At 39.2% G+C, this 18,257-nt stretch overlaps 1 protein-coding gene across 2 annotated transcripts in view; it reads left to right on the forward strand.

Annotated features, from left to right (window-relative positions):
* The window catches only part of ide (insulin-degrading enzyme), a 49,228-nt gene that overhangs the window by 26,922 nt on the left and 4,049 nt on the right, over window positions 1–18,257 (forward strand). For both annotated transcript variants that reach the window (XM_061962310.1, XM_061962303.1), the window contains exons 16-22: window positions 2,578–2,688; window positions 2,815–2,935; window positions 3,905–3,996; window positions 4,705–4,816; window positions 8,849–9,016; window positions 9,255–9,527; window positions 10,724–10,785. In XM_061962310.1, coding sequence (XP_061818294.1) covers window positions 2,578–2,688; window positions 2,815–2,935; window positions 3,905–3,996; window positions 4,705–4,816; window positions 8,849–9,016; window positions 9,255–9,527; window positions 10,724–10,785 — 939 coding nt within the window. The remainder of the gene's footprint in view (window positions 1–2,577; window positions 2,689–2,814; window positions 2,936–3,904; window positions 3,997–4,704; window positions 4,817–8,848; window positions 9,017–9,254; window positions 9,528–10,723; window positions 10,786–18,257) is intronic.

Genomic DNA, 18,257 nt, shown 5'->3' on the forward strand with positions numbered 1-18,257 from the left:
AAAGAAGAAGTTACAGGTCTGTGAGAGCCAGAGATCTTCCTTGTTTGAAGTGACCAAATACTTATTTTCCACCATAATTTACAAATCAATTCTTTAAAATTCCTACAATGTGAATTCCTGGATTTTTTTTTCACATTCTGTCTCTCACAGTTGAAGTATACATATGATGAAAATTACAGACCTCTGTCATCATTTTAAGTGGGAGAACTTGCACAATCGGTGGCTGACTAAATACTTTTTTGCCCCACTGTATATATATATATATATATATATAAAAATATATATATATATATATGTGTGTGCGTGTGTGGGTGTGTATATACACGTGTGTGTGTGTATATATATATATATATATATATATACACACACACGTATGTATATATATATATATATATACACACACACGTATGTATATATGTGTGTGTATATATATATATGTGTGTGTGTGTGTGTGTATATATATACATATATACATTTGTATATGTGTGTGTATATATATCTGTGTATATATATATATATATATATATATATATATATCGCGAGAATATATGTATATATGTGTGTGTGTGTATATTAGGGGTGTGGGAAAAAATTGATTCGAATTCAAATCGCGATTCTCACTTTGTACGATTCAGTATCGATTCTCATTTTTCAAAAATCGATTTTTATTTTCATTTAATTTTTTTTAATTTTTTTATTAATCAATCCAACAAAATAATACAAAGCAATACCATAACAATACAATCCAATTCCAAAACCAAACCCGACCCAGAAACACTCAGAACAGCAATAAACAGAGCAATTGAGAGGAGACACAAACACGACACAGAACAATCCGTAAGTAGTGAAACAAAAATTAATATTATCAACAACAGTATCAATATTAGTAACAATTTCAACATAGCAGTGATTAAAATCCCTCATTGACATTATCATGACACATTTATTTAAAAAAAATAAAAAAAGAACAATAGTGTCACAGTGGCTTACACTTGCATCCCATCTCATAAACTTGACAACACACTGTGTCCAATACTTTCACAAAGATAAAATAAGTCATATTTTTGGTTAATTTAATAGTTAAAACAAATTTACATTATTGCAATCAGTTGATAAAACATTGTCCTTTACAATTATAAAAGATTTTTACAAAAATCTACTACTCTGCTTGCATGTCATCAGACTGGGGTAGATCCTGCTGAAATCCTATGTATTGAATGAATAGAGAATTGTTGCTAATGGGAAAAATATAGTTTTTGAATCGAGAATCACATTGAATCGAAAAAAACGATTTTATAATCGAATCGTGACCCCAAGAATCGATATTGAATCGAATCGTGGGACACCCAAAGATTCGCAGCCCTAGTGTATATATATGTGTGTATATATATGTACCGGTATGTATATATATATATATATATATATATGTATATGTATATGTATATGTATATGTGTGTGTATATATGTATATGTATATATGTATATATATATATATATATATATATATATATATATATATATGTATATGTATATGTATATATAGATGTATATGTATATACTGCTGCCCCCGCGACCCGACCTCGGATAAGCGGAAGAAGATGGATGGATGGATGGATAGATGGATGTATATATATGTATATGTGTATATATATATATATATATATATGTATATATATATATATATATATATATGTATATATATATATATATATATATATATATATATATATATATATTGTAATCAATATCAAGCAATTAACATGCGCCAAACAAAGGGAAGTGTGGAGAGAGTTTTGCATGTCACCTATCATGCACTGCAGTGAATATACATGGGTGTTATTGTCAATTATATATAGTGATTAAAGGTGTTTTATAATGTCCACAAAGTTCAATGAGTAGGTGTGTAATGTGCGGCCGTGGGTTGACATTCTTTGTTGGTTATAGGTAATTTATACCATTAGTGGAAAAAGCCCTATTGTGTGAATGTTGTCTGTCTATCTGTGTTGGCCCTGCGATGAGGTGGCGACTTGTCCAGGGTGTACCCCGCCTTCCGCCCGATTGTAGCTGAGATAGGCTGCAGCGCCCCCCACGACCCCGAAGGGAATAAGCGGTAGAAAATAGATGGATGGATGGATAGTGGAAAAAGTTGTCTGGATTGGGTCATATAAATTAATGCTGTGCTGAAACCACTTCCAAATGAAACTCATGCTCATTAACCATCGACTCTTGTCTTGGCACGCAAAAGGGCGACAAGATCATGCCAATTAAATTCCCCGGTGAGTGAATTAAGGCAAATACAGGTCAATTTTCTGTGTAAACTTGTGATGTCTTCTGGACCGCACAGAAGACCCCCAGCAGGTCGCATTTGTCCAAACTGGCAGTTTGGACACCCCTGCCGTAGCACAATTAGATAATAAGAGGATAGTCATTTTATTGACATACTGTCTTTTAAACTAGGCCGTCTATGTAACTAATTGCAGTGTGTTGTTGCCATGATAAAACCATTATTTTGAGAAATGCCTAGCATTGGGTCATCGATCGTGCTTGTAAACCATCGTCTCTCCTTCACTGCTGCAGCTCTCAGTTAAAGGTTACAATGACAAGCAAGACATCCTACTGAAGAAGATCATCGAAAAGATGGCCACCTTTGAGATCGATGAGAAGCGTTTTGACATCATCAAGGAAGCGGTAATCATTGCAATATTCTAATCATAGTATGCTTGCATAGTATGTTTCCAAACCAGTTTTCTTACTCAAACTCAAACAATATTGTCTATGTCCAAAACACTCGACTTTTGTCCCATGTCTGTGCAGTACATGAGGTCTTTGAATAACTTCAGAGCCGAGCAGCCACACCAGCATGCAATGTACTACCTCCGTCTTCTCATGACTGAGGTTGCTTGGACCAAAGATGAGCTCAGAGAGGCTCTAGAGGGTAGGGTGTTAATCTTTTATTTTAAATCTCTTCTTCCTAACCTTTTACTCTAAGTGACATCACTTGTGTGAGTACTTTAATACTTATTTGAGCTTACCTTCCCGGATGCTGGTTGTTCTGTTGAAAGATCAATACTCATGATCAATTACAATGAGATTGTCTTCTACAGCAGTCAGCAGTGATGACTAACATGGAGTCGTTATGGCTGTTTTGATCCTTTTTCGGACATTCTTGCTTGCTTACAGTAATTTTGATTTTGATGCATAATCTGACTTCAAGCTTACCAACACACTTTTTGGGTCAATGATTTAGTTCAGTTTATTTACTTTTTCTGCACCTTGGTAACTATTATAACCCTCCTGGGCAGGCCTAGGAACATGCCGTTGCAGGCACAACACAACAGAGATGACAATTGATTGGTTCAGTCAGTGGCTTGTCTGTCAAGACTACATGACACTATAAGAGGGGCTCCAGAGGCTGAGGAGTCCAGCCGCAGCATGTTCTAGTTACCCCTCATCAAATCATCATTCAAGGCTTCAGAAGGGATATTATTCAGTATTGTGGTGTTATAAAGAGCTTGTGTGTTTGTACATAGACTACATCAAGTGCATAGAGTACATCAAGGGGGCAAGTGACACTGTCTGCACGCGTACTGGAGTGGGCCTGTCTGGACCAAAAAGTCGAAGGCCAAATTTTGTCCCAGTCCTCCTCTGCTTATGGGGGCGACCAAACAGAGAGTTGCAGTAGTCCAAATTAGAGGTGGCAAGGCTACAGACCAGGCTTACTTTAAATCCTAGATTTACATTATCATGTTCATCATGTGACTGCTGCGGAATGAATACTAACTGATAACGTTGTTTCATCTTCAAACAATTATTTGTCGTCGTTACCCAACTATTCATTGACAGTAATGTGGGTCACTGCATTGTAATATAGCTCTTTGATTAATAGCTCTTATTTGTATTCCAGATGTAACTCTCCAACGCCTCAAGGCCTTCATACCTCAGCTGTTGTCACGGTTACATATTGAAGCCCTTCTCCATGGCAACATCACCAAGGAGGTTTGTTTGCAAGTCAATGTGTTTTTGCTGTTTCTGTTGATCTCATTCATCGAGCAGTACACAGGGAAATACATTTTTTTTTGTTCTTGACAAGCTTTTGCTATCCATGATAGACAAACTGTATCCAATGATGCTGAGTTTTATATTTACAGCTTGAGTACTTGCAAACTTTTATTTTGGCTAGGGTTCACATTTAAAGATACTGTAGAATTGCAGATAGGCAATGTCATGTTTAGTATAAGGATACATTAAGCACTTTCTCAAGGGAAGGTTGGCCGTTGCATTGGAATCCATTAAACTGGTACTCAATTCTCAGCATGTGAATTGAGAGCCAAATTTCCCCTTCACTGCTGAGTGTTTTCTGCACTCATCCAGCGTTTTGAACATTTTCTTAGTACATTGTGCAAGTACCGTACACTTACTCTTGGAAACACATGAACTCTAAGCTCAGGTCCAACATGGCATGGATGTTGTTCTTATTATTAGACCTGCTCTCCATACTTTACTGAAGCTAAAGTTTGTTTATAGTTTGCAGGTTCCATGTCAATATTAATGTTTTTTTTAACAAAAACTATTGTGTACTCTGAATATATGAAATATAGGCAACTTTTAGAAAAACATTTTTTGAAAAATTGTGTTTTTTGGTTTAGTCATTAGAGGCTGTAACATATTATTCTTCCTCCCCACTCCTGTGTGTCATATTTTTAGTCTGCTCTTGGCATGATACAAATGGTGGAGGACACGCTCATAGAGCACGCGCACACCAAGCCTCTTCTCCCGAGCCAGCTGATCCGCTACCGAGAGATGCAGGTTCCAGACGGTATGTCTCGTACTCCTTCACACTCCAGTGCAGAACTTGTAATCAACCCCCAGACATACCGGTTTCCACAGCTACCACTCGGAAGGGCCCTAACCCTTCCTACACGCTTACGTCATCTGACGTAGGCTTTTACTGGAAAAGGCTTCAATTAAATCTTAACGTTCTCATTTCCACTTGAGGAAACTCATATTCACCAAGTGGAAATTGACGTCATTGAGCTAATATAAGCACGCACACACTGGCAGATGCGCACACATTCATACGATTAAAAATCACTCGAGCTACCAACCTGATTACATTGAGCATGTAGAATGATTTCCAGAGGAAAACTAGAGGTGTGCGAGACCACAATGAGACATCCTTTGTCTCACCGTGGGTTGGGGGGATTATTTCAGGTATGGCTTCAGACAGCAGTAATATAAGACATAAGACACATGTACCGGTACTGTGTGTGAGTGTGAGTGTGTGTGTGCGCGCATTTATACGTACACTAAATATGTGCACTACAGCGGTACCTTGGTTTTTGTTATTAATCTGTTCCAAGTAGTCAGCTGAAAACTGAAAACATTTTCCATATACAACTTTAACAAAGGCAAAACTGTCTACAACAGAAAATGAACTCGTGTGACGTCACATACACCGGACATGAAGCAAGGTGAACCCTCAATTTGCCTTTTTTTAATACAAAAAACATTCTAAAACTTTTACATATTAAAATGGAAATAAACATTTAAACACTTATATAAAAATATAACTCTTAAAGGGTAACTGCATTTTTGTTTTGGATTTTGCCTGTCATTCATAATCGTTATGTAAGACAAGAACACGTACCGGGTATGCTTTTCTTTTCTTTATATGCATTCTAACTCGTAAATAAACGCTTACAATGGAGCTAATAGGATTTGCTTTATTGTGCCGATTAAGCGCTCTATAAAAACATCTAAAAGCTTGTATCATGGTTTCATGTACACACTAAGTATATACTGTATGTAATGTTGTAACAGGGACCTTCATAATAACATGTAATATTTATGTATTTTGCTCATTTTAAGCATACGGCGGCATAGTGATTTCACAGACTCATTACAATGTTGGATTTTCCCTTTAACAACTACTAAATATGGCAGACTTCATGAAAGACGAAGACGACTACTTTGGGACAAATGATTATTCAGAACCTTATATTTTCTAGCCTGACTATACGAAGGATGAGCTACAACTTTAAGAAGCTCAGTGATAAGCACATTCAAAAAGTAGAATTGTTGCTAAATACAAACTACAAACATAATAAAACAATCACTTACTGTACAATGTCTGCTCTCACTGGGATGCTGACTGATGGGATGTTCATATTTCCCGTTTAGATGAAGAATTAATCATAAACCTCACGCAAATTTAAATAAATAAAAAAGCACAGAATGAGCGTCTATTTGTGTCTTTCTTGCCATTTCCGGGTAGTTGGATGTCAAAATTGACTAGCTTCTCGGTTTATGGCTACAACTTTCTACTATACAGGTGAGAGGCATGATTTACTGTACAGAATGAGTTATTACCAACTTCAGCTCCTTATGTCAATAGCAGCATAAAGTTATATATATTTTTATCCATGCGCTGCTTTTTCTACTATACACGTGAGAGGCATGCTTTACTGTACAGAATTAACTTTTCCAACTCCAGCTCTTTATGTCAATAGTTGTATAAAGTTATATTAATTTTTATCCATGCACCGCTAAAAGTAGTCCATTGACGTTAGGGCTAATAATAACATCCATCCATCTTCTACCAAGGTCGCTAATACTTGGTTAATATTCAGGTCAAGACATGTAAATTGAGTATTTTTAGCGATTTTTGGATGTTTTCAGAGTGCTTTATGGGTGCAATAGAGGCAATGACGTCATGAATCTCATTACCTCCATAGATAGCTGACTTTTGCTAGCATTTATGAGTGAGAATGCATTGAAAAAAAGAAAAACGTGTGTTTTTGTCTTACATAGGATTGTGAATGATGGGCAAAATTCCAAATAATAGTACAGTTCCCCTTTAAGAATTCAGAACAATATTTAATGTTTCTTCTGCTAAGTTATTTGTTTAATAAAACAGTCAATGTCTGTATAAATACGATATGAGCACATTCAACAATACCTAGATAATAACGATAACCGTGATAATTTTGGTCACAATTACCATGATATAAAATTGTCATATTGTTACATCCCTAGTGCCCACACAACTTTGTTTACGCCAACTCATGCAATCGTGCACATGTGCAGGACAGCGTTGCCTTCTACGAAACAACAGAGGACAGCCAGTGAGCACCATATTACTCTTAATTGTTTGGCTACACTCACTGTAGCAGTGTAGTTTAGGGACACTCTGGAAATATAAACTCAAGGCTCCTGTTGACTTTGATTGGACTAATACTGTTTGCTACAACTTAATTTTGCTCCATGGTGGCTTATTTTGCAGCCATATTAGAAAAAAAAAGATCCCTGACTGAGTTGCCAACGTGTTTTATTGTACTAAAAATGGGACACATTTTTACTGAACATTTTTTGCCCAAAACCGGGGCATATAACAATCATATGTACACGTGTATATGCCGTTGTATATACATTATTTTACCAGCTTCAAATTTTGAAAAGCAGAAACTTACATACACTTGCTTTATTAATTGAATTTTTTGACATTTTGGCCCAAATGTTACTGTTATTTTATGTACATATGTAGTGGCTCCATTACCTAAATCCTAATCCTAACTAGGCAATAGTACAACCACAAGCATTAAAACTAATTTAGACTAGCTTAATTCATAGTCTTTTAAAATTTTACTTTTGCATACCGGTAAGCTTATTTTAGTCGATTTGAAGTCCGGGTGCATGAGCAAAATTTAATTCCGTGGACACGACCTTGATCACAGCTTACTTCACAAACTGAAGTTGATCTCAAAGGAACCAGGTTACTTTATATGTCACCACATTTCACTCTCTAAAGAAAACATGAACCTAAATAAAGAGCTCCAACGGTCCGCTCTACTGAAAAGCAAGACTTGTGAGTTCAGTACAGCTGGTCCTGGCTGTCCTCCATCTGAACCCTCCTATCATATCGTGCCTGTTTCTAACAGGGTTCTCATTTCTGCTGGAAAAAAGGCTCTGTGGCACACACAAAAAATAGCAAAAAAGTTTAATTCAAAATATTTCCCAGATTTCCCTATCCTATTAAAATTATGGGAGCCATGGTAACAAACATATTAAAGGCAGACTGTATTCATAACATGAACTTGAAAATGTCGAAAATATTTGTGGAACCTTGGATTTACAATTTCTATATGTTAACAAAGTCAAAGAAACAACAGCTGAACTGTCCTCTCCCTGTGCACACACACAGTCACTAGCCCTGTTTTGCACTCACAGTTTGAAATCACAAAACTTCTTAACTTTAACAACCAGGTCACTACAATGATGTGGAATAAGAAAATACATCCACCTTACTTTGTTGGCTAATCTTCTTTGCCTTCAGTGGGGGATGCATTGTCATTAATAATGTGGATACATCCTGAATGTTTCAAACCACACATTGCTTGTCTATTACTTTCTTCGGACTCATATTGAGCTAGCAAAACAAAACATGCTCTAAAAAGGCTAATAAACATTTTAAAAACACACAAAAGTAGCACTTAGCACAGTAGCTAATTGGTGGATGAAACGTTCGTACACTGAGACAAGTTTCGTACAGCAAAGCATATTTTAATTCGGCCGGTGGGTCGTATAATGAGGGGTTCGTAAATCGAGGTTCCACTCTGTATCATCCCCATATTATAGTTAGCCTAAAAAGAGTCAACACTTCAATCACATCTTCTTTCATTTCAAATCCATTGTGGTCGCAATGTTTCCCACAGGTTGACGGTAAGAATGTTGGAAGTGTGGCCTGAGGGCCATTTGCATCCTAATATAATGTCTGAGGAACAATGGGTTCCTTTTTGGATGTTGTCATTAGTGCAACAAAGTAAATGAAACCTTGCCATGTGTATGACAGGTGGCTGGTACGTTTATCAGCAGAGGAATGAGGTGCACAACAACTGTGGCATCGAGATCTATTACCAGACTGACATGCAGACCACGCACGAGAACATGCTACTGGAGCTCTTTTGTCAGATCATCTCAGAGCCCTGCTTCAACACTCTGAGAACAAAAGAACAGCTAGGTCAGTTGCTATTGGGTGATTTTAATGTCCTACTTGGATTTATGTTGTTCTGTTAGTTTTAATGAATACTGTGATCAATACTTTAGTGTTAATGCAGCACTGCACCATTTGTGTTTTTGAAGTTCAATAATTCTGCGTCATGTTGGTAAAGCGCCACACTATTTTACATGACTGACATAACTATCACTTAGCTTTCCACTGAGCGCTAACTGAGCTTATTCTCTTTTATGCCCCCAAGGTTACATTGTTTTCAGCGGGCCAAGGCGCGCTAACGGAGTCCAAGGCCTGCGCTTCATCATCCAGTCAGAAAAAGCGCCTCACTACCTGGAGAGCCGTATCGAGGCGTTCCTTTGCACCATGGAGAGATCTGTGGAGGAGATGAGCGACGAAGCTTTCCAGAAGCACATCCAGGCCTTGGCTATCCGCCGCCTGGACAAACCTAAGAAGTTATCTGCTGAGTGCGCCAAGTACTGGGGAGAGATCATTTCTCAGCAGTATAACTTTGACCGAGGTGAGATGCCCAGTAAATCAAAACCCTAAATAGATTTCAAACCATCGACTCTCTTTTTTAAGTGTAGTACTGTATTTCCCAGGCTAGAGCGCACCGTTATATTAGCTGCACCCACTAAATTTGAGAGAAATAAAATGTTTTCCATATATTAGTAGCACCGGAAAAAAAGCCGCAGATACATACGTTGCGAAATGAGGTATTTACACTGAACGATTCTGTAAATATTTATTTACATACCTTAATTGTTCCCAAACACTAAAACACGTTTTAAATCTTTTTGCTTGTTTTTTTAATCTTTTAAACTATTTTTATTACGACTGTCCGTAAAGAAAAATCCATCAATTAGCTGGTCATTATTATAAGCCCCAGGGTTCAAAGTGTAGGAAAAAAGTAGTGGCTTATAGTCCAGAATTTACTGTACATTACTGAACATCTCATCATGGGCAGGATGTTTCAAGCTCTGATCGATGAAAGCCTGCACTTAAAAGACACTTTTTGTCTCCTGCACCAGCATGACTTGTAGTGGCTCCTTATTCACCACTAATCTGCCTAAAGCCCTGAGTGGTGGGACACTGGACAGCGGCCAAAGGGAGTGGCGGTGATTACTTACTGATATCAGTTGCTATTATAGGACAGAAATGAGTGGAGGGGCAGGAAAGAAAAGAGTGCACGGCGTGAGCCATGATACAAACATTACGATACTTTTCTGTTACTTTTAATCTTCAGTTTAATAAAAAATAAATACAACCAATACAAACTATGTAGTCTCAGGACACAAGTCTTAATGAATGGACAGTATTGGGGAAGGCCCTCTTCTGATCTTTTAGTGTCCATAAAGGCCTGCTTGGTTGAGTTCCGTGCAGAAGAACTAGCACAGAACGCTGATCTTAATCTTATCAAACACCTTTGAGATGAATTGGAAAATAGATTGTGAGCCAAAACATTTAGTGCAAACATCGGTGACTTCTAACCACACAAATGGATGAATTATGATTATTCCTGCAGTGGTAAAATGTGTCCCAAAAGAGTGGAAGCTGTTATGGCTACAGAGAGGATACTCTATTCATATGAACTTTCATTTTCACTTCTTGTTGTATTGACCACATGTCCCAATACTGTCATCTAAATACAAAAATGTATGTATCTAGAAAGTTACATCAATCTAGAACATTCTCATATTGTATGTTGTTTTGCAGATAATGTTGAGGTGTCCCATCTGAAGACATTGACAAAGGATGACATTATGGAATTCTACAAGGTGAGTAGAGCACACATCTGTGTTACATGTTACTTTATTGTTAGTTTGTTGCATAATAATTTCTTACGTGGTATAGTTACAGTGGTAAATGTAAATTATCTATTACCTATATTATCACTAAAGGAATGCATGCTATATAATCGCCTATATTATCGCCATAGTTAGTTACATAACTCAACATAAAGTTAAGGAACAATCTGTGTTTTGGGAGTGGTACCGGTCATCATTTGGCTTCAGGATCGTTCAAAAGGTTTCAGTTCTACTTCTTCCTGGACACTTTAAACACATCTGCCTCCCATAATAGTTATTACTGTATTTTTTTTACTATGAGGCGCACTTAAAATCCTTTCATTTTCTCAAAAATTGATAGTCGGCCTTATTACCTGGTGCGCCTAATGTACGTAGTAATTCTGCCTGTGCTTACCAATCTCGAAGCAATTTTGTTTAGTACATGGTGTAATAAGTGTGCCCAGTAGATGGCAGTCACAATTAAGGGATACGTGTGGATTGCAGGTTGACGCCATTTCAATAAATGACGCTAGCAAGTACCCATAAGCAAGCAACGCCAAAACTTTGTTGTTTCATTGAGAATATAGAATATTTCACACGGCGCTCAAAAATCTGTCAAAATGTTTTAGTACAACTTTGGTAAGCTACAAAGCTGCACTGCTTGATGGAACAAGGAGCATTACGGCTACCGTAGTCAGACGTACTGTGCTTCATTCAACATATGGGTATTATTATGGTGTGTGTGTATAAGGACCCCAAAATGGCACCTATTAGGGGACATATTATCTGACGTTTTGTTTCGACGTATTTTGTAAAACCAACTCTTCTTACGTATTGGTACATGCTGATGTCAATGTGGGATCTGCTTAAGTCCCGAAAATGTGTGCGAGGACGACAATCCATAGTCAATAAGCTCCTTCTTTTTCTCTTATCTTCTTGGTATGGGGTATTCATCTTTCGCTGTTACCATTTGTAATTTAAAGTAGCGTATAGTTCTAATTTATATCTGCCAGTAGCCTAGTTATGGAAGCGCTAAAATAACTACCCGTACAACAAAGATGACAGGGAGAAGTCACTGTCGAAGTGGAGCGACGGAAATAAGACCGCCCACTAAACGGCCTATCCTTAAGAGACAGTCAGAAAGCGGCTTGAAGATAGTTTGTAAAACATAATCTATGCAACATTTTGACCAAAGAACCACCATTACATGTTTTGTTGAATAGTTTGTTCAACCACTGTTCCAATGTGCCGTGAGATATTGTCTGGTGCGCCGTGGGAAATTATTCAATTTCTCTTAATTGGTCGGAAAATCTTTTTTGCAAACCAATAATTATAATCCGCAAATGAAAGTGCTGTTGTTAAATGTCTGTCTGTGCCTTCGAGATATCGACACTGTAACCATGTAATACACTTCCATATCAGTAGGTGACAGCAGGTAACTAATTTCCTTGTAGGCCCATATTGAGACAGGAGAATGAGTGATGCATGGATGGTTATGGTTATGGTTTTGTTTAAAAAGACCTGAATGGACCCGCTCATCGGCAGTGCACCTTAAAATCTAGTGCACCCTATTGTCTGAAAAATACGGTACTTCCTTTATGGAGCGTGGCTTTGGCAGCACTCGATCATCAGAGTTCGCTGTCAAAGTCATGATGTTTCTTCTCAGTTTGACAATTGCCACTCATCAGTTCACAGCTGGCAGCCATCGGAGAGCTATCTAGTCTTTTTCTTCTACTTACAGTCCTTTACTTTCATTTGGACACTCAGGTTTTCATTAAAACATTTTCATGAGTACTGGTACTCTGTTTTAGTGCCAAATCAGTAAAGTGCACTGCTACGCTTTCTGATCAAATTGATTAGTTCTGATATGTTAAATTTCTTTCTCACATAATATTAGTATTATTATTAATATAAGTATTAGTTATTAATATTAGTTATTATTTCACCTCTAAATTGGCCAATTTTATTGCTGTTGCATAAATCACGCTGGCGATTCATTCACTGACTGTCGTAATCTGAAGTTTTCCTTATCTTCTTTACCGACAATGGTCTTCTTCATCGTGTTCGGCCATCTTCATATATAGTCCCTCGAGTGGTTGGCGCAGGCGAGCGCAGCTGAGCTTGGTTCGGCCAGGTCATCTCTAGTACGCTGTGGGGCCAGGCTGCATTTCATGAGGTGTTCCATGGTCTGCAGCGCACCAAATGTACATGAGTCTGATGTTGCCAGCTTCCACCTCTTCACGGACGCCTTGCACAGCCCCTCTCTGACAAGCAGGCGGTTCAGGGTTTTCCAGACATCCTATGTTTGATCATGGCCGGTAGCGAGGCATTCAACAGGGGTGCCTCATTCTCTCCATTGAGGAGTCTGGCTGCCGAGGCTGCTCCATCGCTTCTGCCATTCAGTTGTCGGGGTGGTCTCCAGAGCATTAGTTTTGTCCAGGAAGCTTTTCCTAGAAGCGTTTCTAGGTAGTAGCTTGTTCATGAAGTAGGTGCTTCTTAGGCCATGTCTACACTAAGTCGTTTAACCCCTTAAACAAATAATTATTTAGCGTAAGCCCCGTTTCAGCGACACTAAACAAACGTTTAGGTCCCCCTCCTCGGACAAATGTTTATATATATATTTCTTTAATCTGCGGCACTTAGCTTTGTATGGACTTATTGATCGTTTACAAACCGAGTTCAGCGAGGAAGTGAAGGCCGCGCCCCACACAAGAAGTGACGTCAGAAAGAACACGCCACAGCCAGCTTCATAATAAAGGGGTTTCGTAACTCAGAGCTAACCACTGGAAATATGAAGGCGAGTCATCCAGACATGCAGTGTTTCTCCTTCCTCTACATGTACAGACGCTTGTGGAAATCACACATGAATACCTTAAGAGAAAGCGATGGCAGCTATTTGGGATACAACACTTCTCAGACGGCAAGAGAGTTTTCCAATGTCCGGGTCAGCTGTGATTCTACTTAGCGAAAAACTTCATCCATTTGTTGAAGGAGAGTCAACGAGAATGCGAGCTCCCGTGGATGTGATAAAAAGGTAGCGTTTGCTTTGTATTACCTGGCCGTCGAGGGAAGACTAACTACGGAAAACGGCGAATGCATTTGGACTGGCAAAGCAGACTGTATCAGTTATTGTCCGCCATGTATGTCGCGGAATCAACTTCTAGGTCCAGAGTATATAAAGTCACCAAAAACGAATGGACAATGAAGGTGAAGGCAAAAGAGTGAGGAATGTCCTGACCAGATATCTAGATCCCTAGATTGATTGATGTAAAATGTTCTTTATCACATTGTTTACATGTCTAATAAAGATTTTATTAATTTATGATGGCTCAGGTGTGATTCACTACAATAGGGCCCCACAGCACAGTTATTGATTGATTCCAGTTAATTGAAATACCACCACACTGGATATTGTTCAGATAAGTTACATTTAATTTAAGAACTTGCACACAAAGTAACACTGGATGAGACTATGACGTGCGCATTTTCCGCGCATGCGTATTAGGTCGCGTTGCGCCGGCAGACGGAGGGGTGCAGGGGGTCTTAAACGGTGGGATTGTTGTGTGTGGACACGGATAAGGTTAGGTGGGATTTACCCTGGATAACCTTAGTGTAAACGGGGCCTTAAATAGTAGGACGGGCCCCCTGGGGGAGCGCGATGTGATGCCAGTGTGACCTCGGGGAACATGGTTTTTTTTTGCCCTACCAGTGTATGTCGCACTTTGCTTCACTGTAACCAGAGTGGGAGACGAAGAAAGAACGGTGTGTTGTTTCCTTTAATGTTAATAAGCTTACAATGTTATGCAGTGGTATAGTTAGAACAATTTTATAGACAAATTATTATTATAATCACCGTGGAGTGTGGGGGAGTGCGAAAAATTTTTGTCTTTCTAGTGGGTGGCGTGACAGAAAATAATTGTGTTATCTTGGTGCACCTTGTCACTATCCTACAGATCTCGTTGAAGATTTCTACCTTCTGTGAGTGGCCTGACATGCGCCATGCTGAGCAGGTGTATTCTGCAGCAGAAAAGCTCAAAGCTAATGCAGATGTGGGTGGTGTGGCCGTATGAGCCCCCCACTTTGAGTTGGTCTGTTGGCGTAAGCAGCTGTTCCTGGTGGACACTTTAGCTCTCGTCTTTTTGATTTGTACTTTGTAACTGAGAATACGGTCTAAAGTGACTCCCAGATAGACTGGGTGCTGAAGGTTCTCGAGTTTGATTCTGTCCCTGTATAAGTAAAGCAACTGTTTGGCCTCTCTGTTCTTGAGATGGAAGCTGTGGATTTAGGCACAGGTGGTTTTGAAGATAGTACACAGACATTTCTGCTGGGGCGTTGTTCCAGGGTGGCCTCAACTTATTGGAAGGTGTACTGCTGTGTTGCCATGGCTAAGTCATTTGCATACATTTACCTGCTGCATCCTTCGGGTAGGGGTTGGTCATTGCTGTACACATTGAAGAGGAGAGGTGCCAGAACACTGCCTTGTGGCAGCTCATTGGTCTGATGGAACCTTCTGCCTTTCTTGTTAAGGGTGACATGAAACATTATGTTGCTCAGCAGGCTTCCAATGGTGTTGCATAGTTTGGCATCTCTTGTCATGTCACAGATTTTTCATCAGTAGCCTGTGTTGGGCGGTGTCATAAGCTGCTGACAAGAGGAACGCCTATTATCAGATTCTTCTGATACCCATCTTAATGATCCTTGATCAACTCAGCATCTACAGTATCTGAGGCGTTAGTCAGCTTAGAAGAAGTCTCTCGAACAGCTTGTAGGTGATGCATAATATGGAGATGGGTCGGTAGCTTTAAGAGAGAGATTGGGATCTTTCCCATTTTTCAGCATAGCAATAGTGATGGCTTTCCTCCAGATGGTTGGAATATTTTGGGTCTAGAGGCATGCATTATTAATTTTTAGGAGCCATTGCTTGCGGCTAGGCTTAGTTGTGTGATCATTTCAGTCAGTATGTCATGCGGTCCTGCAGATTTTCCCAGCTTTATGATGTTAAGTCCTGCTTTAATGAAGAGATTTGTTAGGATGTACATGTTCTGCGGATTTCCAGGAATAGTTGGCATGATGTTGTCCTTTAGTTCTGCGTCTCTGCTCGTCTTTCATTAGCTCCCAGCTTGCTTCCCACCTGGTTTGATGTTATCTCGGATTAGTAGGTGGGGTGGTCTTGTCACCACTTAACTTCCAGAATGTAGACCAGGCTTTCTTGCTGTTCTGGGACATGGTGATGTTTTCGATCAGATCTTGCCAGTCTTTCCACCTCTCTTTCCCCAGAGATTCTATTAGAGTATCGCCAAGCTCGCTGGTGATGTCCGTAAACGGGTGAAGTTCGAATTCCGCTGCATAGCACTTCAGAAAATGTGATGATTCCTCTGTGAGGCCTGCAATGTACTCCTTCCGACATCCACGGGTCACGTAGGTGCGAGCGGTCTTCTTAACAGCCTGTACAAACACGCTGCAGTTGTCAGGAGTGGGTTTTATGTCCAGGACCATACTTGCCAACCCTCCTGAATTTTCCGGGAGACTCCCGAAATTCAGCGCCTCTCCCGAAAACCTCCCGGGACAAATATTCTCCCGAAAATCTCCCGATTTTCAGCCGGAGCTGGAAGCCACGCCCCCTCCAGCTCCATGCGGACCTGAGTGAGGACAGCCTTTTTTCATGACGGGAGGACAACAGGGTGACAAGAACTAAATCATCCAGACTAGAGATAAATTGTATTATTATGTTTATCTTACCTAAAAATAAATATATTTATTAATTTAAAAAAAAAACCTAAATACATTTTTACTATATTTTGCTAAAACATCAAAATTAATTGTATTTTTTTTGTATTTTTTCGTGACTCCTTATTACATCCAGCCATAGAATTATACATTAAAATAAACATATTTGAAATGATTGATTTTAAATTATCATAATAATTCATTTAAACTGACCATATTTAATTATTAAAATAATTGCTTGTTTATCAACAACTTTAGCATTTTATTTATTACATTTTGAAACTCTCAGAAGCCAAGTTATGTTATATTCCTTAATATTTATTTATGCAAGTTTGAAGTATCAATTATCTAAACACAGTTTTGTTTGCATATTTTCAGGATGTATATATATATATATATATATATATACATATGTATATGTGTGTATGAAATACTTGACTTGGTGAATTCTAGCTGTCAATATACTCCTCCCCTCTTAACCACGCCCCCAACCACGCCCCGCTCCACCCCGACCACGCCCCGCCCCACCCCCGACCACGCCTCCACCCCCCACCTCCCGAAATCGGAGGTCTCAAGGTTGGCAAGTATGTCCTGGACTGCTCTGTCCAACCAGTCCTTGTCCATAGTCTAGTTGGACTTTTTTAAGGTTGAAGCAACGTCGAAAATTAACTTCCGACTTTCTTATGGCAGGCTTGATAGTGACAGAGATTTGCCGGTGTTGTGACCTCGGGGGTGAGTTCAGCATGGCTTTTTCACTTAGGAGTGCCAGTCTTTGGCTGACAAAGCACAAATCAGGGTTGTCGCCTCTTCTCCAGCTGCCGCTGTTGAAGGACTTGTGGAATTTACCATTGTGGATCAACTCCAACTGCAACCAGGTGTTTTCCGTGCTGCTTTCGACTAGTACTCCGTCACTGTTGGTTGTTACGTAGCCTCACATTGTGTGATAGGGGTTAAAGGCACCAATCACCACGGCATGCTTCTTCTTGAACTGAGATGGTAGGTCAGGCAATACGAAGGTAGTGGCAGGTAGTTTGTACAGTGATGTGATAGAGACCTCTAGCAAGCATATGGTAACAGTCTCTTATGTTGGTGTTTTGAGCACTCTCTGTGGATTGCCATGACATCCATATGTGGCCTCACAAAAACAGCTGATCTGTACTTTGGGTGACGTATCTCAGCTACCAGTTTCATGTCTGGTAGTGTGGGCCAGTTGCTCGACAGACCAAGATGGGTCTCCTGCATGCAAACAATGTCACTTCTACTGCAGTGGCTTGATACCACATCGGCTTTGGTTTTAGTGTAAGCTTTCACTTTGATTGAGGTTACTACCAACATTGTAGTTCGCTTGCAGGAGAGACTTGTCAGTTGTCAATAGTCTGTTGGTGCATAATTGGCTTCTTCAGTCAGTCACAGTGGCACAGTTTATGTCGTTAGCTTTGCTCAGGATGGGCCACGTAGACGCTTCTGCTTACATCCCGCCACAGATGGTGTGTTTAAGGAACACAGGAATTGTTTTTAATTTGTCGAGAACTGCCACAAATGTCACCGTTTATCATTTATTGCACTATTTTAAGTTTATAGATCGGTTATTCTCAAAAATTCTTTGCACTTTCTTGAAAGAAAGAACATTTGTCTGTTTTGCATAGATTCTATATGTTTTGCATTGTTTATTTAATTACTTAATGTTTTATTTCTGATTAGTAGAAAACATAAACATAAACCAAGACATCATCATA

Source organism: Nerophis lumbriciformis, linkage group LG02, assembly GCF_033978685.3.
Source record: "Nerophis lumbriciformis linkage group LG02, RoL_Nlum_v2.1, whole genome shotgun sequence".
Taxonomy (NCBI): domain Eukaryota; kingdom Metazoa; phylum Chordata; class Actinopteri; order Syngnathiformes; family Syngnathidae; genus Nerophis; species Nerophis lumbriciformis.